General features: G+C 37.9%; 1 protein-coding gene across 1 annotated transcript in view; it reads right to left on the bottom strand.

The window, feature by feature from the left end:
- Window positions 1-3,190: 3,190 nt before the first annotated feature.
- The window catches only part of LOC308694659 (uncharacterized protein), a 32,109-nt gene continuing 7,727 nt past the window's right edge, over window positions 3,191-27,572 (bottom strand). Inside the window, exons 3-4 of the mRNA XM_081372309.1 lie at window positions 13,079-14,741; window positions 3,191-4,234 (exon numbers count right to left, since the gene is read on the bottom strand). Of these exons, the coding sequence (XP_081228435.1) occupies window positions 4,126-4,234; window positions 13,079-14,741 (1,772 nt within the window). The 3' untranslated portion in view covers window positions 3,191-4,125. The remainder of the gene's footprint in view (window positions 4,235-13,078; window positions 14,742-27,572) is intronic.

Here is a 27,572-nt window from a genome sequence, read left to right as displayed (position 1 = left end):
ACCGTTATGTGTCAAGCAACCCGTTATCCAGCTGCTTATGCTCTCCGAAGCATTACCACTAAATCAGTTGTCAAGGCGTTAACTCAGTTCATATCTATTTTCGGGATACCTAAAATGATTCAAAGTGATAACGGTACTAATTTTACGTCTCGTATATTTGCTGAGGTTCTGAAAGTACTTAAAGTGAAACACAATCGATCAAGCATATTTCGTCCTCAAAGTCAGGGTGTGATTGAACGATTTCACCAGACTTTGAAGTCACTTTTGCGTGCTTATTGTGTAGAGCTAAATCGTGACTGGGAGGAGGGTTTACCCTGGCTTTTACTTGCTGCAAGGGAAGTACAGCAGGAGAGCCTGGGATTTAGCCCAAACGATTTAGTCTTCGGTCATAGTGTACGTTGACCTCTTTCTGTTTTGCGTGAGGGACTAGTTGAAGAGGATCCTCCGCAAAATTTGGTAGAGTATATGAATGGTTTTCGTAGACGTTTGTTTTTGGCCGGATTGAGTGCACAGAAGAACCTGACTATTGCGCAAGAGAAGATGAAGAATCACTTTGATAAGCAGGCTGAAGTGCGTGTCTTTACACCAGGTGACCAGGTGTTAATTTTGTTCCCATCTCCTGGGTCTCCTTTTTGTGCTAAGTTTACTGGGCCCTATACTGTTCTTCGGAAGCTGTCTGGTGAAAACTATCAAGTCGCAACTCCAGACAGGCGTAAATCTAAACAGTGTTTTCATGTAAATTTGCTTAAATCTTATCGTTCTCGAAATTCTGAGGTTCAGCCAACTAAATTAGTTGCTCCTGTTGTTACTGCTTCTTTTGAGTCATATCGATCTTTTGTTGAGGGGGGAGAAGATATGGTTGAGGAGGATACAGTTGTTCCTGAAGATTGTGTTTTGTTACCTCGATTAAAGAATTCTGAGACTCTTCAGAATTTAGATGCTCTGTTTGTACATTTAACGGATGTTCAAAATAAAGATCTAACCCAGATGTTAATGGAGTTTTCTGGTCTGTTTTCAGATATACCCATCTGATTGAGCATGATGTGGATGTGGGAGAGGCACAGCCTATTCATCAGCGGTTCTATAGGGTTTCAGTTAGTAAGAGAGAAGCATTGGAGTCTGAGATCCAATATATACACGAGAACGGAATAGCAGTACCGTCGTGTCAGTACCACGTTTTCAACCGTGGTTTCTCCGCTTACTGACTTGCTCAGGAATTCAGTGAAATTTGAATGGCGAGAAAATTGTCAGAGAGCCTTTGAGAATGTCAAACTGTTATTGACTACTGCTCCTGTTCTGGCTGCCCCGAGGCTGGAGAAACCCTTTAAGTTACAGGTGGATGCCAGCCAGGTTGGTGCTGGAGCTGTCTTATTACAGACAGGGGAGAATGGGTTGGACTATCCCGTTAGCTTCTTTTCTCGTAAGTTTAACACTTATCAGAAAAATTACTCTGTGATCGAACAAGAGGCTCTATCTTTAATCTGGGCTCTTCAGTTCTTTGATGTGTATGTGGGAGGAGGAATGCATGTTGAAGTGTTTTCTGATCACAATCCTTTAACGTTCTTGCATTCTTTATAGTCACCAAGTCAGCGCTTAATGCGGTGGATTCTCTTTCTACAGCCCTATAATTTAACTGTGAAACACATCAAAGGAGCGGATAACGTAGTGGCAGATGCGTTGTCCTGTGTTCCTGATCTGATCAATTAAAAACAATGATTTTACAGTTACTTCTGTTTCTCTGTGCTCTCTTGTCACCTTAATTTGCTTTCAGGATCCAGATTGCTGGTGGCAAGGTGGGGCAGTGTGGGAGAATTGAAGGAAATGTGTAAATCATATTTGTACTGCGATCAGAGGTGGTATGCCATTGAGTGTTGAATATTTCTGAGTTTATGGTGCTGTTTTTTTTTTTATGTATTTTGATTTCTGATTTTCGATCCAATTTGTAATGGATTTTTTTTAAAGGGGGGTGTGTGACGATCTCAGTGATTAACTCATTGTCTCGGAGTTACAGGTGGCTGGCCGGAGTGAGTGGTTGTACACCTGAAAGCAATTATTACCTCCTATAAGAGTCTGAGACAGAGATGAGAGGAAGGAGGGGAGAGGATTGAGCTTGTGTAATCCTTGGGCTGGTTCTGTTCTGTTCGTTTGGTTTGGACTCTTGTCGGCTCGGAGAACTCTGGAGATTGTGAGGAACATGGGAGACCTCTGCCGCCCTTTGATCCATCTCATATGAGATGGTTGGATGATTGATTTTCATTTACGAACTTTACACACAACTACTAACACACTGATTTTCACTTAAACTGATCCCTAATCTTTTGACTTACAAATAAATTCATTGATTAATTATTGCTGGCGTGTGGAGACTCCCTTATTGTTTGTTATGATTCACTAGAGATTGTAACATCCCTAACAAGGCTTTTTAACTCTGGGTTCTCATCACTCAACAGAGGGGGATTGCTGCCCCCCGGACTCAGGAGACTGTCACCAAGATTGCAGTAACTCACTCCCTGTGATTTTGCTGGTTCTTTTTCAGAAAAACTAACCTGGTGAATCTTTGCCAATTCTTCCTGAAGCACATCTTGAAATGACCTCCCGCTTGCACTGGCAATTGCTTGCAGTTCTTCAAGGTACCCCCTTAGTAACTTCACTGGTGTCAGCCTGAGGGCACATACTGTCAAAGGGGTGTATATGAAAAGTAACATTCAGGTCAGTAGGGCATACAAATGTCAAGGGTAGTAAAGGTCCTAAATTTTGCAAGGCAGTACTATGGGCAAATTTTACTATGGCATTACGGTGGAATTTTGAGGTAGGGTCATCTATCAGTAAGTTTCATTTTATAGAACCATATTGAAGCAAATATGCTTCAACATACTGGTCTGCTTCAGTTAACGCAAGGCCACTAACAAGGACAGCATTTGAAACGTTCACATTTTCTTGTTTCACTATATTCATTTTGTCTGTTTTGCTTTCGTGAAGTATAACTTCTCCCTTTTAGTCTTGCACTTAATGTTTTTGTTCTGTTTAAAAAAAAAAATCCTCCTGGCTGGCTCGCCAACTTTTTGTAACCTATGTCACAAGTTTAAACAAAGTATAGACCAGTCACAGAAGATTAAGTGCAACTCTCTGGAGGAAAAAATGATAAAACACAAAAACAACAAAAGGGGAATAACCACTCAAAACATCAATGGTAAGTATTAACCATAAGAAAAGTATTTATATTTTTCGTATCTTTTTAGATTTTCTTTTCTTAGTAACTCTTGAAGTGAAATATTAGAAAAGGAAGAAAAAACACAATACAACGACTATGCGTCTCACTCAATTTGAATATCAGGAGAGAAACAAAACACACTATAAACAACAGTGTCTCATTCAATTGAAATGTCAAATGAGAAATAAAAAAATAAAAAATAATAATAATGTCTCAGTTCAGAAAATCAGTGTCTCAGTTCAGATTCAGGGAAGAGAAAAAAAATTGAATAGTGGCCTTTGTCCATGCTCAATTCAGTAGAATAAAGGTGATTAAAGAAGAATGGTTCGTCCAACCAATATGTATTCCTCACTCTTGAAACTGTGTCACCAGGTACGATTCAGATGGGAATGGCTCGCCAGTCCTCGCAATGCGCATACAGCAAAAGGCAAGGACAATTCCTCGATGTCAATCTCAACTGCTGAAGCTCAGGATCGGCAGCAGATGAAACATTTACTCACATATGCCCAAAAAAATAAAAAGAGAAAGAAGAGGGAAAAAAAAAAAAAAAAAAAAAAAAACGGCCTTGAAAACACAAAGCCAAGAAAACAACAATCATTAAATCACATAAACTATTTAAATAAAAAATGTCTGTTCGATCGATTTTATTCTCTTCGTACACATTAGGTTGACACATTAGAAATATATGTACGTGGTTAGCAAGCTAGCACCTCGTGGTAATGAGGAAAATTAACTTACTTTACACAAATATATACATTTTCCTTAAACAATAAACACCATTTACACATTCACACTCTACAGCCGTACATAGTGCTTGTTTGTATTCAATGCTTAGTCTAAGACAATGGGATCCAGTTAATTGCATTTTAGTTAGTTCAATACTTGAGTTCCTGCAAGATCGTTTTGCTTCACGGTTATCTCCTTCCACACAGAAGGTTTATGTTGTTGCCACTGATGCATTTAACACTGAGGGCAGGAGACTTTTGGCTTCTGTTTTTCCTTTCTTGTTCACGTCCATCAGGTCTAAAAGAAACAATAAATCAAGTGAGATTTCAAATGAGAGACAAACTTGAAATGAAAAGTGAAGCTCAAAGTCAAGATCACTGATGAGTTCAATAGTCATTTCAACCCCATCATTCTGGTCATCAACTGCTGTGCACAATTATGTACTATTATAATATTATGAAGATGATTTGTGTTATAAATCACTAGTTTGGTCATGAAACTCTAAATGGCACATACTTGACATGTAATCTTTAAGCAATCACATCATTTCCAACACCTTTCTAACATTAACAGAGGAAGAATCTGGAAGCTTCTCGTCTCTGTGTTCTTAATAAGCACCAGAGCAAATACAAAAACATGAACTGCTGTTAGAAAACATGAAAATACTGTTTGACGTTTTATCTTCACCATAATAAGTAATGTCAGAAAGAGAAAGTTGCACACTGCAAAAACTCAAAATCTTGCCAAGTATATTTTTCTAATTTCTAGTCAAAATATCTCATCACACTTAATATAAGACAAAATCACCTAAAGACCAAGATTTAAGTGAGATAAAGGAGCTTGTTTTTAGAAAGTCCATCTTGAATATCTTGTTAAGTGAAATTGTATTGAAGATATCTTGTTTTGAGTCATATCTCAGATGAAACAAGCTTTTTTGACATGTCATAAGGTTTTTAAGCTGCTGTGTTATTTGTAAAAGATGAATCGTCTTGTTTCAAGAAATAGACTTGACTTGAATTGAGACAACAAATCTGCTTTATTGAAAACTGCATGCAACATGCCCAACTCACAACAACTCACAATGTAGAGTACATGTCCATGTGATATGTAAAAAAGACAGTGGCAAAAGCTGGAATTATGTTTCCTTCTCTGTTCTGTTGCACTCTGGACATACTGCAAAAGTAATAAGTAAAAATAAATGCTGTCATCAATTACTGTGTTTGTATTGCAATACAGACTCAAGAATTGTGTTTAATGATGTCTGTGAGATCATACTTCAGTGGAATGTACTTGCTATTATTGAAGTTTAAATAGTGGTATGGTGTATAATCAACAAGCTTTTCAGCATCCATGAAAATATTGGCTTGAGCTAGATCGGGAACTTCTACCTCATAAGCTAAATAATCAACATGACATCATGACTTTGCGTAAACATACACGCCACTTTCAAGTCAAAAGTGGCATGTTATTTATACGCATTTTGAGCTATTCGCGTGTATGTTCACGCCGAAACGAACCGTCATCTTCCGCGTGTATGTCTACGCCGTTAAATGTCCGAGCGAAACGGAGCAAAATGTATGTGAAATAATCACGTTGGTCCCCTTTGGAAAACGTGTCGATGTCACAGTTTAACAGCCTCAGACGTGAATCGTACCATTATCCCTGGATGTTTGCTAATCCTACCATCTAATCATAACCATTTCTTAAAACTACGTAGGCTACAATTATAAAGAAAAACAACAGACAGGCAAATATAATCACAATAATTTATTTAATAAGAAAATGTCAAAATCGGTACAAAAAGTTGTTCACGTGACGATGTGTCGCAGTCCTCTCTGGCAGTGGTTTTGTATGAGGTAACAGAGCAGAATTTAAGTTATTAATTCAAATCCATCATGAAAATGTTAATCCGTCTTCGGTTCGGTTCGCTCTGAGGGCTGCGCGGCAGTGGTGCGCGCTTCATTTCAAATGTGAATGACGCAATCTATGACGAAGCAGGCGAGGCGAGAGCCAATGAGCGTTATTACTGCCGTAACCATAGTAACCTGTCGTAACGCTTCTTGAGGGCGCAATTTTTGAATTTGAATTCATAACAAGCGCGGCGTTTGACGTTTATGACGATTACTGGATATGGGGCTGAGTTTGGATCTTTTTCTGGCAAATATGGATTCTGAAGGTTTGGATTACATCAAGCTAATAAAATTGGTGTATTTTGTGAATCGATGTTGTGTTGTAAGGTTAATTATTGTGATTATACTCGTCTGTTGTTTTTCTTTATAATCGTTGCCTAGGTAGTTTTAAGAAATGGTTATGGTTAGGTTTAGGGGTAGGATTCGTGGCTCAAACTATATTTTAATGCCATATTGTTCATAAAAATGCCATTTTCCTATATCTGTCCATTACGTTTTATAATTTTAATATTGTCCATAAAATGGGTATGTTTAGGTGTGGGAGTAGAGTTAAGGGATCTTACATTTATAATCTATGGTATTAACCCCAGTGACGGGTAGGTTTACGGACGGAGTTGGGGTAGGTCATATTTATAATGTAACGTTAAGTCAACGGCGTTGATAAACACGCTGAAAAGCGATTATGCGTGTTGATAGCACGCCAAAAATGGAAATCGAATTGGCGTGTCATACATACGCCATTTCATGAGATCAGTCTGAAATAATGATCATTCCACCCAACTGTAGAGAGAGGTTGGCATTCAAAACAATACACTGACGCATTTAAAATATAAATGTTTTTTACAAGTGCAAACTCTGGAGTATCATTGATGACATTAGAAATAACCAAAGATTTTCCACATGTATGCTTATTTCCATGTTGCATAATCCACTTTACAGAAACTATATGTTCAATGTGCTCTATTCCTAAGAAGTCTTTAATCTTTCCTTCTACGTAGTGAACATGTTTCACCTCAGAGGCTGGGCCCATGTCAACTTCACTTGAACAAATTGGATGTTTCTCAAGCACATTCTGACTACATTCATGAAGTTGGTTGTGCTTCACAAGAGAATTTCACAGATATTTTTAAAACTACTTTTCAAAGCCCACTGCTTAAAAAAGCAATGCTCTGACTCAAAGTGCATGATACACATATGCCTCACTTTAGGACCAAGTGCCTTAATCTGAGAAGGAAGATGCAGCAAGTAATGCTGTTTAGGTATAATATTAGCGTCTGGAAACAGTTGTTTGAAATGTTTTAAATGGTGCTCTATTAAAAGCTTCAGCCATGAAAGAGTTGAGAGAGCAATAATATGTGAAAAAATAATTTTGACTATCTCTAACAACTTAAGTAGCATTTGTGTGTAATCATTTTCTCCAAGTTTGTCAATGAGAAATGGCAGGATCTTTAACAAAACCAGCATCTGCCCAGCTGACTGTTTCAATTTATTGTCATTTGATGGCAGTGTATTGACAGATATGGGGCAAGACTTATCCCTTGCATCCACAGGAGAATAAGGGAAGCAAATAATTGCACTGTTGAATGTGTCTAAGTCCATATGCCCTGAAAGCAATTCTGTTCATTTTCTTCTCCTGTTTATACCATGTGTCATTTTTATATTGTCTTTCAGAAAGTCAGTATTTGCCTTTTCAGTGTCATTACATTGCCTGTTATGACTTGCCATTGTCCTTTTAACAAACAAATCTTCATTAAATTGCTCCTGCATGTCTTTAAAGTTGCATTCGTGTTGCCTGCATTGACTGTAGGCAAATCCCACTCCTATCTTAAATCCAGCCACTTCATGCTGAGCTAGTGTCTCCGCAGACTGACATAAATGCCCCATAAATTGTCCTCTGTTCGGCCAACGCAGCACTGTAAGAGGGAAGACCTTTGATGGCAAACTCTGGCTAGAACTCCTGGGAGCATAGAAACTAGAGGAAACGCATACAGGTGCATTTTGGACCATGTGTGCGCATTTTGGACCATGTGTGCGCCATCGCAAAAAAAAAAAAAAAAATCATGCGATTGCTTTTGTAATCTGAACAGAATAGCAAGGCAGATTTTTCTCTGGGCCCAGGACAAGTTCCTGTCACTCAGGCCAGTGTACATTCCAGGGCATCTGCATGTGGTAGTGGATTTACTGTCCAGACAGAAATTAGTGATGGGGGAATGGAAATTTCACCTAGAAGTAGTGAAACAGATCTTGACCAGATTTTATGAAGCAGAGGTGGACCTCTTTGCCCTCCATCAGACAGCACCCCCCTCGGTCTGGACGACTCAGAGAGAAGTAGAGGGGACATTGCGCTTATGTTATGTAAATAACAAAAGGGACATTTTTTTTCTTCAGTGGGATCAATATGTGCCACGTGTACAATATGTGCCACGTAGCTACTGCCTAATGTATAATTCTCCATTATAGATCTGCAGTTCGTTTTTCAATGGGAGATTTATACAATGACCTCCAGCATCTTCTAGGAGAAGAGTTTTTTCAGATTCTCTTCTCTTGACTTCTGATAAGCAAAAGGAAAAGATGATACAATCTCATCCATTACATGTTTCATGAATCTGACGGACTTAATTCCTGTCAGATTACTCATTTCTGTTGGACTTTTCCACTCATCGTGATGCTTTAAGTCCTTTTGCCTTGTGCATCCAGCTCTTGACATTGTTTTCTGAAGGCTTTTTGAATTAAGCACTTTTGCTTGAAGTAATGGATTATTAAAAAGAGGTTCCAGGTTTATCCAGAATTCAGAATCAGACCATTTCCTTTTTTCTTGTTTGATAATTTTTTTTTCTAAATTTGATGTCCATGTTTTCAGTAGGCCTATTGTTTTATAAAAAGCAGAAGTGTCTTTTAAGTCCATTGCTGTCAGATTAATTAAAAACAAATGTAAATAATATTTAAAAATATGATTTGCCAAAGCTGCTTCATTGTTTGCACCAAAACTCTTCCCCTATAGGATAGCTGTGGTAGCATCCATGACCACTTCTTAGACAACCGGCTACACATCCTCTCCTCATTCCTTCCCAATTCTTCATCTTAAATGTTTCAGTCCCAAAATAAACCCCTAAACTTTTAAACCCGTCTTCACTCCACTTCACACCACCTGGGAACACTGGTGGATTTTTATTTTGTCCACAATAAAACCCTTCACACTTTTCCCAGTTCACTCTAGCTGTTGATGCCTTTTCAAAAATTTTCAGGGTTCCTATTAACCCAGACACATCTCTCTCATTCTTAATAAAAAATTGTAACATCATCAGCATATGCAAAAAACTTCAGCCTTTCAACTGAAATCCCTTGTAATGTTTACCTTAACTTGCAAAGTAGGGGTTCAATGGCCAACGAATACAACATCCCTAATAACGGACATCCTTGTCTAATTCCTCTCAACACTGGGCTAAGCCCACCCCCCCACTTTCAACATAACAGATGCATTATTGTACAACATTTTGATCCATGAGATGAAACTCCGACCAAGAGCTTCAAGCATTTTAAATAAATAAAAATGACTAACCCTGTCAAATGTTTTTTTCTTGGTCTATTGCGAGAATGCCAACATTTTCACCATTCAAATTTTAAATGTCTATTATGTATTTCACAAGACGTCATTGACCGAGGCTATATTAACTCTGGGTCAATTCTATTGATGTGTTACACACAATATTTCACAGCCGGTCACGATTAAAGACGTTTTCAATGCGCTAAGCAGCGCAACATGGATTGTAGCTTTTGAAAATCACGTCAAAAACTGACTGATTGTTTTATATCACACATTTATGTTGGGTTGAACACGAGTTAATAGAAACCAATCAAACAACAAAATGTCCATTTCTCATTGTTTTATTGTTTTATTTGGATCCCCGTTAGCTCCCACTATGGTGGTCGCTAGTCTTCCTGGGGTCCATTGAAATCACAATACAAAAATACAAAATTCAAGTAATCAGTACATCAATAAGATCTATAAAAACTATACGATATATTAGCTACCATGACACACATTTGAAAGAAGTACAAATTATGCAGTTATCCAAAAAGCAACATCTATTCAACATGCAATTCAAACAATTTAAAACAAAACATGGAAAAAATAAAAATAGGTAATACTTTCACACCTGTAATCTCTGTTTTATTGTTTTCTTAAAAGAAAATTTACTTTTGAGTTCCCTGACGCTGGATGGAAGCGAGTTCCACTCTACAGCCCCTCTGTATACAATAGTTGTCTTCATAAAATTACATCTTGGACTAGGAGTAATCATTATCTTGTTGCTGACTGAGCGTGTCACATGCTCATGACCATATCCACTAAACATATTTAAAGCAGTGTTGACATTCTGTTCTTCAAGAACATCTGACTATTTCATATTATTGATGTCTAATATAAATAAATCTGGGTTGAACCTTTTAAAGGACCTGCGGAGAACAATTGCCTCCAGATTTAGGCAATTTAGTTTTTCTTGATAAAGCGATCAGATTGTGGTCACTACACCCCACAGCTTTGGAAACTGTTTGTGAACAAAGCTCTGGTATATTAGTGAATATCAGATCAATGCATGTAGATGTATTCCTGCCATCAATACCTACAGATATTCTAGTGGGCTGAATAACAAGCTGGGTGAAATTACAGAGACTGGCCATTAAGGACAGTTTTTTGCGTAAGGGACAACATTTAGAGAACCAATCTATGTTAAAATCCCCTAAAAGAAAAGTGTCTTTACTTTCATCAGACACTCCATCTACAATTTCACATATTTTGTCTAATTAACTTACATGAGCGCTTGGGGGACGATAACAGCATCCAACTAAAAAAGGCTTAGAGTGAGGGATGTGGATCTGTATCCATAATATTTCAACATCAACACACATTATATCATTTCTTGACAGGACTACAATACTATCTTAAATGTATAATGCTACACCTCCACCATGTTTATCCCGGTCTCTTCTGTACAGGTTATAGCCATCAACTGCAACAACAGAGTTAACTGTCATCCAAATGGGTTTCTGTCAATGCTAAGATATGAATATTCTCCGATTGACAAAGTGTAATTATTTCTTCAACTTTGTTTCTGAGGCTACATATGTTTAAGTGGGCCAGGACAAGACCCTTTTTAGAAAACTTTAGCAAAGATGATTGTATTTTCTTTCTGCCTATATTCATAGATAAAGGTGTAAAAATGTACAGATAATTTAAAATAACATGCTTCAAGTTCTAAAATGCCCTTTAAGTTATACATTTTCTGTATGTCCATCTTTTGGCCCAATGACTAACTTGTCATACCTTAGCCATGCTCTTTCAACCCCTTTCCCTCGCAGCCTTCAGCTTTGGCCAGAGTTCTTTTCTTTTCTGTTGCACTGCCCCAGAGAAATCCTCATTTATGTAGATGTTGGTCCCCTTCAGCTTTTTAACAGAAGAGAGGATATGCTGTTTGTCTTTTAGCCGCAGCAAATTCACCATGATTTTTCTTGGCCTTCCCCCTTCTTGGTACTGACCAATCCTCTGTACCCGCTCCATCTCAATCTTGGTACAATCGAGCTCTAAATTACTAGAGAACATTTGTTGAACTTTAAGCTCCAATTCATTCCATTTTCTCCTCCAACATCAGGTATCCCATCAATGATGATATTTTTCCTTTTATGTTGATTATCAATGTAATCCAACTTTGTAAGCAATTCATCAATGTCCTGTTTTGACTTCATAATATCGCTTTCAAAGGATTTTATTTTAGTTACAATTTCCTTATGCCCTGACATCTCCTCCTCCATTTTGATTTGTGTGAACTCCAATCTTGTCTTCAGCTCCTGGACGTCTTTTATAATGCCATCCAGGCTCTTATTAGTTCCATCTATCATCACTTGAATGAAACCTTTGAAGTTCTCTTGCTGCAGGTTTAGTATTTCCTTGTAGAATTCTTTTTGCTGCTCCAACAATTGTGTGACCATGGCCATGGTAGCAGCAGATTCATCCTCACATTATGTATTTTTCTTTTTTATATACATCATGTCTGTTGTTTAGAAACTAATGAATGTGGCATTTATATAGCGCTACTATTTACTACTGTACACACTAGGGAAGGCGAAAACTAAAAATGTTCTTGACCGACCACCGAGCCTCATTAGCCGATTGAAACCGGTTAACCGATTAGTTTAAATATGCTACACTATTTGAAATAACAGCCATTTCAAGCTGCGCCTGCAATTTCGCAACTCTGTCGCATCCCTCTGCCGCTCTGCCTCCCGCTCACACACAGCCCCCCCGCCGCCCTTCCACTCAAGTCACTTTTTTAAAATCCCCTACAGCGCGGAAATTGAGTCCCGCAAACGCGGCGCCGAGGAGCTTGTACTGTATGTAATCGGAGGACAAATGTCTCCTTAGTTTCGAAATGGTTTGGGTTCAAGGTGGTCGTGTTGACAAAGGCTTTGTCTAGCATTAGAAGCTCATTTGAAACATTGCCGTGGCTCATTTAAAAAATGACAGCTGCGAAGAGACGCCGCTTTAGTTTGAGGTAACGGGTGTTGCGTTTTCAGGTGATACATCATAGATGATGTGCTACTACTGTATTTAAGCACTGTATCACACAAGTTGCAACTTACATCTGTGTCATTCTTTTTGGTGAAATGCTCTCACACACACTACTTTTCTTTGCACGCTTCATCCTGTCGTCTGCCCTGGCTCTAACCTCGGGTGTTTTAGCCTGTAGCCTTTACTTTTTGCTAACCTTGTGAGCGCACGAGCCGCGAATCCAAACGCTGTGACCTCGCGCCAAATGGTTTTGTTTTATTAAGTAGCCTACAAACAGGCCAGTTATGAAAAATTGAGTGAGGGATTTGTTCACTGTACACAAAAAGATCTTGGAAAGAGATGGCTAACTGTATGCTATAGCGTTTAGTCCACTGTCTATAACAGCCTAATTTAGAGATCACTTTTTTTTTTTAACCGACTACCGACAACTTTGATCGGTTAACGTTGATATGGTCAACCATCAGTCAAACGGTTGTCAGTTAACATCCCTAGTACACACCAAGCACTTTACAATCACATCAGGTGTCGGCCTCATTCACGACCTGGATGATTCAATAGCAGCCACAGTGAAACAGCGCCAACTATAGGTGGAGAAGAGATACTTGACTGTGACTAACTTACACAGAAGAGGTTTTGTTGCTCAGCACATAAAGATGAACTACTTACCGTGATCTCAGACTGTGGTGATGTGGTTTCTCCACTGCATGGATCTTCATGTGTCTCTTCAGGTGACTTTTAGTAGCGAAACTCTTTCCACACTGATCACACGTGTGCGGCTTCTCTCCGCTGTGGATCATCTCATGTGTTTTCAGATGTTGTGACCGAATGAATCTCTTGTCACAGTGTGAACACTTGTAAGGTTTTTCTCCAGTGTGAATTCTCTGGTGCCGTTTTAAATATATCGCTGTAGTAAAAGTCTTCCCACACTCAAAGCACATGTACTCTCTCACACCAGTGTGCATTTTCTGATGTGTTTGTAAATATTTCAGCACTGAAAAACTCTTTCCACATACAGAACATGAATGTGGCTTCTCCTTTGTATGAACTGTCAAAAGAAACGTCTTGCCACACTGATCACATATGAACAGCTTCTCTCCGATGTGGATCTCCGTGTGGCGCTCGTGATTTTTTTTTGATAAACTTTTTCCACACTGATCACATGAGAACGACTTCTCTTCAGTGTGAACTCTCATGTGAATCTCCCGATTTTGTTTGCTTGTGAAACTCTTCTCACACTGATCACATGAGAAAGGCTTCTCTCCGGTGTGAACTGTCATGTGAATCTCAAGATTATGTTTGTTTGCTAAAGTTTTTCCACATTGATCACATGTGAATGGCTTCTCTCCAGTGTGAACTCTCATGTGAATCTCCCGATTTTGTTTGCTTGTGAAACTCTTCTCACACTGATCACATGAGAACGGCTTCTCTCCGGTGTGAACTGTCATGTGAATCTTAAGCATATGTTTGGCTGTGTAACTCTTTCCACATTGATCACATGTGAATGGCTTCTCTCCCGTGTGAACTCTCATGTGAATCTCCCGATTTTGTTTGGTTATGAAACTCTTTCCACACTGATCACATGTGAACGGCTTCTCTCCGGTGTGAACTCTCATGTGACACTTAATATTTCGTTTTCTTGAGAAACTCTTTCCACACTGATCACAAGTGAATGGGTTCTCTCCAGTGTGAACTCTCATGTGAATCTCCCAATTTTCTTTGCTTGTGAAACTCTTCTCACACTGATCACATGAGAACGGCTTCTCTCCGGTGTGAACTGTTATGTGAATCTCAAGCGTTTGTTTGGTTGTGAAACTCTTTCCACATTGATCACATGTGAATGGCTTCTCTCCCGAGTGAATTCTCATGTGAATCTCCCGATTTTGTTTAGTTGTGAAACTCTGTCCACACTGATCACATGTGAACGGCTTCTCTCCGGTGTGAACTCTCATGTGACGCTCAAGATTATGTTTTTTTGAGAAACTCTTTCCACACTGATCACATGAGCATGGCTTCTCTCTGGTGTGGATCTTCGTGCGAATCTCAAGACTATGTTTGGCTGTGAAACTTAATTTATTTTTAGTCTTTGAGCAACCAGGTTTGACATGATGTTCCTCCGTCACTTCACTCAGTTCTTCACTCTCCTCCTTCACTTCACTCAGTTCTTCACTCTCCTCCTTCACTTCACTCAGTTCCTCACTCTCCTCCTTCACTTCAATCTCCTCCTCCACTTCACTCAGTTCTTCACTCTCCTCCTTCACTTCACTCAGTTCTTTACACTCCTCCTTCACTTCACTCAGTTCTTCACTCTCCTCCTTCACTTTCATCAGGTCTGAAATGAAAGAAAAAAGTTTAATTGCATTTTCAGTACATACAAATTCAAAGTGAGAAATAGGATTATAAAATGAAAGGGCATAAACTGAGACCTAAAATATTCCGATCATTTTGATGAGTTTTTATAAATTATGCATGTCCCTGAAAATCTCCATGAATGAGGAACATAGATCTTCCAATTATTACTTTTAAAACATTATAGGCACAAATCCCTGTTTCTGTCAAGAGAACCATTAAAATATTTGATCAATGACACACTTATCTAATGTAATAAACACATTAAACATACAACTGTGCCATAACGTTTTCAGTTCAAGTACTGTTTTTCTTTGACTTGTTTATTATAACAGATGACATCATAAACAGCAGGAGATTTAATAGGCTACACACAAAATAATCTATTTTGATATGAACAATGTTTTGTACTTTATGTACAAAAAAATGGCCAAACCTTTACCAATTGAAGGATTGTTTGTTTCTAATTTACTTTAGTCAGATGTATTTGTAACCTTGTGCTGCTGCAGCTGCTGCGTTGCATTGGTTTGTGTCTGTAAGCTTCGTATCTTTCTGTTTTTAATCATTATTTACTATCGTTCCTTGTTATTTATACTAAATATAACTTAATCAACATCACACTTTAACCTGACATCGCTAGCTTCAATCTAAATCATTATTGCTAGCACAACACGCTAGTAATTTGCTAGCCTGTTAGCATGCGCTCTATTTATTTATTTATTCTCTAGCGCGCTCGCGCCTTCCATGCGCTCTTTATTTATTTTTAATTTGATCTTTTCCTCTTGTGCCTTTTACGAGTTCATCAAAAAACTGTGGTGAATATCAATCAACAAACACGGTGAGTCATATCATCTTCTCCTCTTATTGTCACCTGCACCTCATGTAACATGTATAGCATAGCCTTCTCTGATAGCACAGGTTTTACATGTGATAAATGCAGGGAGATAGTCAGGCTGGCGGAGAAGATTTCAGAACTAGAGACACACATCCAAACTTTAATCAAGGTTAATTGTAAGAGTGTGCAAGGGCTTTAGACAATGTATTGGATGCGACTAGCTTAGTGAACTCTGTACATTGTTCGGTTCCGGCTGCAGAGCCCGTGCAGCAGGGCAATTCACCTTTGGCTAAGCCACGCCCTAGAATGTAGATTGACCAATCACAGCGCAGCCAAGAACGAGCTCCGACAGAGGTCGGACACTTTTTCTAAGCGCTCCATTGACTTTAACGCAGGCGTCTCATATTTTTGGTCTCGGCAGGCTATTACCGTCGTAGTTTTATCGAAAATATGGTTAAACGTTGTGCCTGGGGCATTTGTATACACAAATACGCGTTTCCCAGAGAGGTTGGAGGGGGGTGTCCGTTTTTTTCCCTTCCCAAAACCGATTTCAAATCCTGACAAGTGTCGTCTTTGGATTAAACTGTGTGTGTGGACGTCCTCACAGTCAGCTAAACCCCTCAAGGATCAACAAGCAGACTTTTGTGTGCTCTAAGGTAAATTTAGATGTTAACCTTACTGTGAAGTTATACTAGTTAGACAGTTATATGCTGTTTGTTTTAGCTAACTTTGTTATTCAAGATACTTTGTTATTCAAGATACAAACACCTAACGTTAACGTTAGGTGTTTGTATCTTGAATAACAAAGTTAGCTAACATCCAGCCGCTAGTCAAAACATACAATCCTGACTTACGTGATAACTAAACTATCGCTAAGCTTGCTTGCTAGCACCTGGATTCTTCATTAACGTAATTAGGGTAGAGAACCGAAATCATAACCTAAAACAGCATAACACTGTCTAACTAGCATTATAACTTGTATAACTTGACGGGAAGGTTAAAAGCAAATTTACCTTAGAGCACACAAAAGTGTGCTTGTTGATCCTTGAGGGGTTTAGAGGACGTCCACACACACAGTTTAATCCAAAGGCGATACTTGTCAGGATTTGACTTCGGTTTTGGGAAGGGAAAAAAACGGACACCCCCCTCCAACCTCTCTGGGAAACGCGTATCTGTGTTACAAATGCCCCAGGCACAACGTTTAACCATATTTTTGATAAAACTACGACGGTAATAGCCTGCCGAGACCAAAAATATGAGACGCCTGCGTTAAAGTCAATGGAGCGCTGTGAAAAAGTGTCGGACCTCTGTCGGAGCTCATTCTTGGCTGCGCTGTGATTGGTCAATATACATTCTAGGGCGTGGCTTAGCCAAAGGCGAATTGGGTGACAATAAGACGCTGTAGTCGCGGGACAAAACACCGCTCTTCCGTTCCAAATACCTCATCAAACAGATTCTCCCCATTCAGTGAAACACCCACTGAGAATCCTGTTGATTGTGCCCTAGTTATTGGCGATTCTATTACACGGAACGTGAAAATAGAGACACCAGCCAACAGTCACATGTTTGCCGGGAGCCAGAGCGCCTGACATCAAAGCAAATTTAAAAGTGCTGGCCAATGCTAATCGTAAATTCTCTAAGATCATTATTCATGTCGGCACTAATGATGTTAAACTCCGCCAGTCGGAGATCACAAAAATGAACATTAAAGAGGGTGTGTGAACTTGCAAGTATGATGTCAGGCACTGTAATTTGCTCTGGCCCCCGTCCTGTTTGCAGGAGTGATGAGATAGTTAGTATATTGTCCTCACTCAATGGCTGGCTGTCGAGGTTGTGTACGCAAAAAATTCATAGACAATTGGAAAAGTTTTTGGGGCAGACCTGACCTGGGATGGTGCTGCTCTTCTCTCTAGTAATATGGCACATAGTCTTAGAGCTCAAACATGACAATCTGGGGCTCAGGTCAGGAAGCAGACAGACTGGCTAAACCGACCGACTGCTAGCTGTCTCACCTCACCAAGGTCAGATAAATCCCATCACATAGAGCAGGGGTCACCAACTGGCGGACTCCGGTCCGAATCCGGACCGCAAAATGCGTCCATACGGACCGCGAAGCCTTTTGACATAATGAAATAAATAAATGCCGCTATTTTCTAATAAAAACACATTTATATCAGGCACATCAAAGTCAGCTCAGTAGAGCCGTTTGGGTCCAACAGCGCAACGGGTTGCTATGGTTGCTTGCTGCTACAGTTACTATGCTCATTGCTCACTGTTGCTATGTTCAGACGCGCAGTCATGCGTGCAATGAAGAGAGAGAGCGCGCAGACAGATAAAACTTTCAGTGAGTGAAAAACAATGGCATTTTCAAAAATTAGTAAAGTTGACGCTGAAAACCGAGTTTTTCGAGATAATTGGTGGAAAAATACGCATTTATTCTTCCTGCATCGAGCTGTTACAAGGCCCGTGTGTCTCATTTGCTCCGAGTCTGTCGCGGTTGTTGAAAGTGGAAACATTAAATGTCATTACGAAGCTAAACATAGACACTTAGAAGAAACTTATCCTCAGCAGTCCGAGGTAAGGGCGCAGAAAATAAATGAGCTCAAAGCCCAGTATGAGCGATCTACACGGGTCGTCCTCTCTCACTCATTCGCCGCCCAACATTGAGCATATGAGTGTTCACTGAATACAGTGAATTTTAGACAATTTTATTTAAATTTCATAAGAGGTTATTTACATTTTTATGGACTGTACAAAATAAGAGATAAAGGTTTTCTTGCACTTTTTAATTTTTCCAACACTGGTGGCACTATTTTTTGCATGTGTTTCTGAATGATATTGCTGATTATCTTTACCAATGCAACTTGAAGCACATAAGAGAGCAGTGTTCAACATTAGATACATTTAGTTAAGTAGAGACAATACAAGGAGGTTTGCGTTGATTGTGATTGTTTATCTCAGTTCAGCCGAAAAAAAAACACTTTAGTGTTCCTTTTAAGTTGTTAATGTTGAAATTAGTGTATGTTTAGTGTAAATTTAGAGATGAAGGCATTTTGCACAGTTTCCTTTATCATATTTTTGTCAGACATTGTTACTGGTTGAATTCAGATATTTTGTACCAAATCAACTTAAAGGACATAACAGAACAGCATTAAAATTAGATCAGTTTTGTGAAGGATTACTTATGGCTGCTTATACATATGAAAAGACATATGTTTATCCATAACATTATATTTTGTTCAATAATAAAAAAAAAATGTTATCTACACTCATTTCTTTAGTCTGGTAAAACCCATCAATTCGTATTTTTAGGTATATAATTGTCCGGACCTCGGCTGGTGATGAGGGTTCATTTACTGGACCTCAAGCAATTTTAGTTGAAGACCCCTGACATAGAGCCTCTTTCACCTAGATATCATTGTAGCGACTATGGCTCGATGGGTAAAAATGGACTTTTAATTTATATACTAATTAAAAGTGAAGACACTTTCTAATTCCCACAGACTTGGCAAAGTCTGTATCTGAAACTTTTTTTTTATGACTCACTTCCCCCTCTCCACAGCTTCAAAGACATTACTGACATTCCGATCCCAAAAGAAAACCCGCTCTGAATCACACACACACCAAACCACTCTGAAACTCCTAAAACACAAGTTACACACACGCATAAATCATTATCAAAATGTTTTTATGTAGTTTTCTTGTCTATGGGATGTGATGGGATAAATTGAGATATTTATGCCCTTCTGCAGATGGAATGGACACGTGTGTTGATACATTTGAGATGTATCTGCTTCATTAACTGATATTAATATCGGGTTTGATATCCTACGGATCGTAATGAGATTCTTTATACAGAAATATAAACTATATTCCGCACAAATGTTTATCCCTAGACATAATGTGGTATTAAAGTTTTAATGCATTTTTCTGTGTATGATCAGAAGAGGCGTTCCTTCACAAACAATGAAACGCTCCCGCCTCAGAACCGAAAGATTTCATTGGGTACCGTCATCAAACAGGGCGTTACCCCGCGCTGCTTTAAAAACCACAACACAAGCAGACCTCTCTCTCTCTCGGCTCTCATACTTGCTCACCCTCGGGACTCCGAACTCTGAACTCTGCCCCCTCCCTGCACCAAGGGCAGCGGAGCGGGAAGAGGCACAGGGCCGTCATCCAAACGAAACCGCGGATGTAGAAATCCAGTCTCGTCCTGTAACCAAGTTGTCTCGCCCTTTCCGCACCGGAAAGAGACTTCCGTACCTCTCGGTAATGTTACATTCAGTAAGCTTTTAAGAACTTCACGCGAAACGCCAGCACAAATCGGTGAGACACGATCCAGAAGAAGAAAGCACGTGGTCCCGAAGCCCAGCTTCACACAGACAAAGGAACAGAATCGCAAGTACAAAATTGATCTCTCTCGAAGCTGCTTTCACAGTTGTCTCTTAAAAGGTTCTGTTTGTAAATTACCATACCTTTTCCCTCACTTTCTTCCTATTTTCATTCTGATCAAGTCATGTTTTATGTTTGTTTGTTTAAACGTTCGTGGGTCTTGTGTAATGTTACGTACGTAGATTAGCCTATATTACTTCCTATATGCATATAATCCTTTGTGTGTTCATTTTTGATTAAATAAATCTTTTATACTTTGACTGACTCTGTGTTACAATCCCACCAATGTAATAGTCAATGAAATTGCGATAAGATCTGGCTACTAAGTTAGCTCTTTATTTTAATTCATAAACCCAGCAATTTGTATCCACGGCCAGGAGAGAATTTGTCTGAGGTTTGATAATATAAATATTCCTTCTTAACTGGTATAATCAAAGCATTCGCTGGCCGAATGACTGATGAGAGACCAGTTATAGAACGAAATATTTTTGATAAGTAGCAGGTAATGTAATAGCATATGTGAAATTTATGAATTATGACTACGAGTTATGATTTTAATATTTCCCCAAATTTCCTTACTGTTCAAGCTAATATTTCATATATGACCCAATTACGATTGTTACCCGTATAATTGCTACATCATCATATAGAGACTGTGTCTGTTCCCCGAATTAGGACATACAAAAAAACTCCTAAAACGCATTCAAAGGTAAAAATGTAATTGATGTTCAACAAATAAAAAACAAGATATAATATAACGGATGAACAAATGATAAAGCTCGAGTTGCTGAATATTCGACCCCTTACTTCAAAAGCACTCATTGTTAATGATATGATTACAGATAATAATCCAGATGTGCTGTGTTGACAGAAACCTGGCTAAAACCAGATAATTATATTACTTTAAATGAGTCCACCCCGCAAGATTATTGTTATAAACATGAACCTCGTCTCAAAGGCAAAGGGCAAAATTGTCACACCTTTAGTATAGTGGTGGGAGTGTAATTATCTGATTGGTCAGTTTGAATGTCTCACATTTGGGTTTTAGTCACATGGTCAAGAAAAGGAAAAAAGAAAATTGTAACTGTTGCTCTGGCTTTTTGATGCTTATGCTATCTTCTTCTCTGGGACCCTTTCTTGGGGTCTCTCTCTCTCTCTCTCTCTCTCTCTCTTTTTTTCATATATGCTGGGTACAATTAATAATCTAAGTTATCATCATCTCATACATATATTTTGTAACTATTTTAAGTGTAAACATAACCATATTTTGTCATTAAACATTTTCAATTGCAACTAATGTACTAACTAGTTTTGATTTGGTATTGACTTTGAAGTGCTACATACTGCAATACAATATCGTCACTCTCTATAGACGAATCCGGCGAAACTAGCATTGCGCCATTGCCACCTATTGGTTTGGTTGCGTCCACTGGAATAAACAGCCCGCGATTTACGACTGTCACTAACATTACATCTACAACTTTCCTATTCTTCCTCTGCAGAGTTATTTGTGGGCCAGTGACAAATAAGGTTTTCAACTGATAAAAAATTCAAATAGGTTAAAACTGCACATCAAAGTAGTTATTATCTTTATGGGGATGTTTTTTACTTATTACTAAAATCTCAATTTTAAACAATGTATTTTAAGCAGTTTAACTGAGAATCATGTGACGACACCAGTCAAAATGTCATACGGGATAACGTTAATGCATTTTCTAAATATTATGATATTAAAACTTTTCAAATCAATAATACTTAATGAATATATAAAGTGATGCAGTAAACAATATTTAGAGCTCAGAAAAAAAAATTTGCACAACTTTTTATTCTCATTATATTGTGATTTCTTTAAATGTGACCCTACTTGTTCAAGTTTTTAACCCACATTTTAACACTGCAATGTGATTTAAAATGCAAAATGTCTGAAAATGTTTTACAGGACTTGGTAACATGTTATTATTGTTTCCTCAACTCCATGAAGTGAAATTATGCATTTCAATGGAAAAAAACAGCGTTATCCCGCCTGACTTAAATTGTTACTCGGTATGACACCATATGAGTTAACACATGAATTGTCATTTTTACAACACTTACACATAATAATGTTCATAAATAATTAATGTTTATGTTATGCAATGTTTTTCTAAGGAAATTAATTAGGCTGTAAAGAAATACAGATGTGGTTTTCAGTATGTAAACTGTTACACACAAACTCAGTGTGGTTTCTTCCAAGATTTGGCAAGTATACAAATACATTTAAACAATTTTTGTCATGTTTATGAATATCAAAACAGCACACCTTTTCAACATTAGGTTTAATTTAGTACTGAAATGTACCTTGAACCATTTTATTGATGATCATAGTCACTCTACATCAATATTCATAAATAATGTAAAGGTTAGAGTATAGGCGATCTTCACTCATTTCACTGAACATCATTTATTTGAACAACAAATTTACAAAAGCATGTTATTGAACAACATATTTATAAAGAAAAATCTTATTAATGGTTTGAAATACCTTGAATCACTAAATTTCATTAAATGAACACTACATTTTTTATAGACATTGTCTAAAATAACAGAATTTAGAATTAAAGCTGCAAGCAGCATTTATTGGGGTTCAAGCATTTAAGGCCTTTAAGCACATAAGCATTTAAGACATTAAGTTTTATTTAGCAAGCTTTTAACCACTGAAAAAATAGATGGAAAAGTCCATTTACAGCCAATACAGGCAATTTACTAGGAAATATGTGGTTTTCAAAGCTTTTTGACAGTTATAGCGCCACCTATGGTCCGATCTCCATAAAATTTTGCTTGCTTTTTTTAAAATGTCACATAGGCGTATTTTGCCAAGCCCCTTTTCTAAATTACCCTGTTACAGCCACCCAAATGCAAAAGTTAAACTTTTTTTCAATAATTATTGATCTAGAGTGTCCAGAGAATTGTCCTAGACTGGTCTGGTTCCGATCGGGCAAAAAACCTAGGACTAGTTCGCAAAAGTAGTTTTTTTAAACATATTCACGAATATTTAATGAACGGTTTGATTGACAGCAGTGGTTCTTGAAGCAAAGTTGTTCAGCATGAGGAGATCTATCAAATGATATGCATATTGTGTGGGTGTGTGCAACACCACGTGATTACAGAGCCGTAAAACTCGTTAGCGCCAACTAGTGGCCGATTTCTTTCAAAATTCTTACATACCTCTTGGGCCATGAGTCGAACATGCCCATCAAGCAAAAATGCATGTTGATTTCACTAGAGTGGATGGCCTGTTCTTAAAGGGGCGGATTCCCCAATATTACAGGTTGGACAATAATTAAATGCAATTGTAATTAAATATTATTATGAATTATATAATTTGCTAATAGGCCTATTCAACTAAACAATGTTAATGATATGTTAATATCACAATTTGAATGGAAATGATACAAATTAAAGCTGAAAACTGTATAAGAATATATTGTCAAACACATGCCATCCAAGATAAAGGATGACATTATGGGCTAACAGAAAATAACTGTTATCCTATATGACAAAATTGTTATCCGGTATGACAAAACTCAGTTTAAATCTTAATCAGGCAGTATTTTTGGCTACCTATAGAAATCTGCAACCTTTACCCTCAACTTCCAAATATGTAAATTCATGCTAAATAAACATATTTACATAAAATCCACATTATATATGTTATTTTAGCGTTATCCCATATGACACAGGATTTTACTACATAGTGTGCTAGTGAGGAAAAAGGGTTAGTTAAACACATTTTATGAAAGACATACTTACCTTTCACCATTGTTTGGGGGCCCTTTAGGGTCTTCCTGATTGTTTAACATGCTGTCTCACATCGTGTCAAAATAAAATTCACAATAAAATTGCTCCAGTTTGCTTGTTATCCCGTATGACATTGGCTAACAGCCAGTTTTGGGACAGAATGCTCCAAAGCATAACAATTAACTGGATGTCATATTCTTTGTAATATTTAAATATATTGTTGTCAAGACTCATACAGTAATGCCTGTGGCAGAGATGTTAGGGTTTATTAGATTTTTTACAGTTTGTTTGGCTTTTTTGTATGTCACTCTAAGGTCCGGACAGTTATCCGGTATGACATTATGTGACTATAATGTCTAATAATTCTTACACTTTGTAATACCCTCAATATATGTTCATATCATTTGATAAACAGAGATCAATAGATTCAATAAATGTGCTTTTTATTAAATATTTCCTTATTTTGACTTCATAAAGGGGTTTGGACATCAAAATTGCACGTCATGTCATTGGGCCTTGTACAGTATGAGTGTTGTTAATGGTCTGTGAAAATCGGACAGGTCCTTTTAGAACTAGCGTTATGTGTTTATCATCTGGTAGAGTGTGCATTATTTAGCTAACCAAACCATCCGGAGCTCAGATCATTTTGACCCTCAATCAGTGACCTGCTGTAGTTGGCATTTTGTTGATCATCGGATGCCAGGCGAAGGAGAAAATACTCTTGAATACCTTTAAAACAACCGAAGGGGCGCGTTGGGGCAGTAGTAACATTACTGTATTTGCTTGACTGTGACTCTCACTCTGAGAACCAACAACGCTAGCAGTTAGCTGTACCACCCTTTCCTTTTGAAATGTGAAAATTAGATAAATAATGGTCACAAATGAAAAACATGAATTCGTTTATTTGATATTCATTTATTTATTGTTGCCAAATGGACAGATCTTTTTATAGTTTCCTCGTTAGCTAGCCTAGCTAGCATAGTTATTGCCAAGCTATTTTCATAAATAATCTGTAAGATCGTTTGTACCTTCATCTGTGACTGGAGCCCACTGTCTAACATCATCAACCCAACTGCCTGGCTGTAGCTGTCATCGAGGGTGTGTTATCACGGAGGTTTGTTTATACTAGTAACAGCTCAGTAATGGCGTCGCCACAAGATGGCAGCCTACACAGAACGCTCGTCGGATTCGTCTATTGCAATGCTCTCCCACAAATATTAAGCTATTGTAACTGCACTTATTTCCGTCGTTGGTATAAGTGGCAGTGGGTGGTTAAAGACAAGAAATGTGCAGTTTTCTACCATATTGCCAATAGCGTTTCTTTAGTCATTCGGCAGTTCTTGCAGCTTTTGCAGCTTGAACCACTGCAGGAATTCCACCCTTACAATATAGTTTGTTTGAAGTGTTGTTGCTAAATTTAACACTACAGTGTAAATGATAAATCATGTTTAACATTTGTGCTGGCTACTGTATACAGGCCACCAGGGCATATACTTTGCTGATTTTCTATCAGAGTTAGTATTGGTTGCAGATAAAGTACTCATTTAAAAAAAAAGCCAAGCATTTACATAATAATTACCTTTTAGGTTACAGTTGAATCGTATCGAATGCATTAATATTATGAACAGCAGCTATGCTAATTATTTCCCATATGCTTTTCTGTTGTTATCTCGGGACGCCATCCCGAATAGCTTAGAAGAACTAGATATTGCAACAGAAACTTTTAACTCTCTCTTTTTCAGCACTTTAGACACAGTTGCTCCTTTGCGCTTAAAGAAGATTACAGAAAATAATCCAACGAGGTATTTCGCATTTCATGGAAAGAGAGCTTGATTGCACAGAGAGGCCTTAACCCCCTGGGGTCGGCAATCACGCCGGTGTGATCTGCTCGTTTTTTTTCATACCAGTGCAAAATACTCTGTTGATTTTGATTTTTCATACTTGTGTTGTACATCATTCAAAACTGTTAAATGTGTTTGTGTACACTCATAATAAAAACAAAATGTTGTGTGTTTCGTAAAAAAAAAAAAAAAAAAACATCTCAATGTGAAACTCATTCTGAAACGCGACAGAAAATTACCTGTAACTCAGGGTATGTTTGTCACACAGACTTCAAACGCATGTCTATACAACGCTTGGAATCTCTATTTTTAAAGTATGTAAATTATATTAAAAAAAAATCTATTTTTAAGTAATCCATACGAAAGCAGCGGCATACAGTTTCTCAAACGCGTCCTCATTAACTTTAATTTGACCACGCCCATGCGCGCATGAGCGTTTGACATGCAAATGATCCATGCGGAGTAACGCAGTTCTGTAAACGCCCTCATTACCTCAAAACAAAGAATCAGAGACTTCGGTAACTTACTCCTCTGCTTTTCATCGAGTTTGGAAGACTCTTGTGCTGTGCTGTGCTGTTTACCTTGGATTTACCTCAGAAGAATTAGAAGACCGTGATTTGAAGATGAGACTATTTTTAAGGTAAGATAAAAACTGGTGGTGCCAGATTAAAATGTATGTTATGAAATGAGTTTGGAGTAAAAACATGAACTAAGCCTAATGTCATATAGGCTATGTACTAGGGCTGCAACTAACGATTATTTTGATAATCGATTAATCGGTCGATTATTTTTACGATTAATCGGTTTATGTACTAATATTTTAGTTTTACCCATTTTTTTTCAAGTAAATTATTAACAAAGGGTCTTTATCATTAGACTTTTCGGAGAGAACCATTTTGCATTGTCATATCCTCATCAAAAACATACCTGGGGCCCGTTCTTCCAAGATGATATCATCGTGCTAATCATGACCTGGCTAACTCGGTTCTTCGAACACACTTGCCGGATATGATTAGTATAGCTGGTTTGAGTCATCTGAGATAATTGCGCGTTCATGCGCTGGTTAAAAGGGGATATGTATCGATAGTAGAAACATTGATCAGCAACGCTGCTATTGGCTGCTCAGCGTGGGCGTGGCCAAAGAGCGCGCTCAGTTTTTCTCCTTAGCAGAGCAAGAACTAATAGTCAAAGTTTATTCGGAATTTTAATGTTTAATTAAAACGCCAGGGAACACCTCAAAGTCTGCAAAAGCCAGGAGAGAGGGCTGGCAAAAAGCAGCAGACAATTTAAATCCGTTAGAAGTGGCCATGTTAGATGTTTTTATCACTTATTAGCCTATATTTTTGTATTTTAATAATTGCATAATTACTTTGTTCATTGTAATGTCAGAGTCACCACACTAGAACATGGGAACAAATAAAAGTGAAGTACAAAAATATTCTACATAATGGTATTTTTTGTTATATAGTCTCTTTTATAAAAGGCACTGTTAAATAAATGGTTGTCTGATTATAAAAGCAACCAAGAAAAAGGCTGAGAAAAGAAAAGATCTTAGTAGCCTACACTGTAAAATAATTTTAGCTGCATTAAATGAAGGCCATATAGTCATTTCAACTGTTAAATCTTGAGTAATGATGAATTGCTTTGACTTGTGAAAGTGAAAACTGATAAACTTATGTTAATGTAAAAATATTAACACTTGTATCTGTTCCCAAGAAAGTGGTGGCTGAAATATGTGCAGTAAGTGGACATTTTCTAACTTTCCAAAATAAATAAAGTATAAGACTTTATAATGTCCATTTGTTTCCATTGCACTGGACACTGAATAAAGCCTCTCAGATAACTGTCATATGGAGGAACTAGCCTACCTGCAAGTGCATAAATAACTTTACTTAATTTATACTTGTATGCTTTATGGCTGCAATATAAGTTGCAGGATTCCACATCTACAGAAAGGCCTACAGAAGAG

This window comes from Scardinius erythrophthalmus, assembly GCF_964197995.2.
Source record: "Scardinius erythrophthalmus genome assembly, chromosome: 1".
NCBI lineage: Eukaryota > Metazoa > Chordata > Actinopteri > Cypriniformes > Leuciscidae > Scardinius > Scardinius erythrophthalmus.
This window is presented reverse-complemented; position numbering and strand designations above follow the sequence as displayed.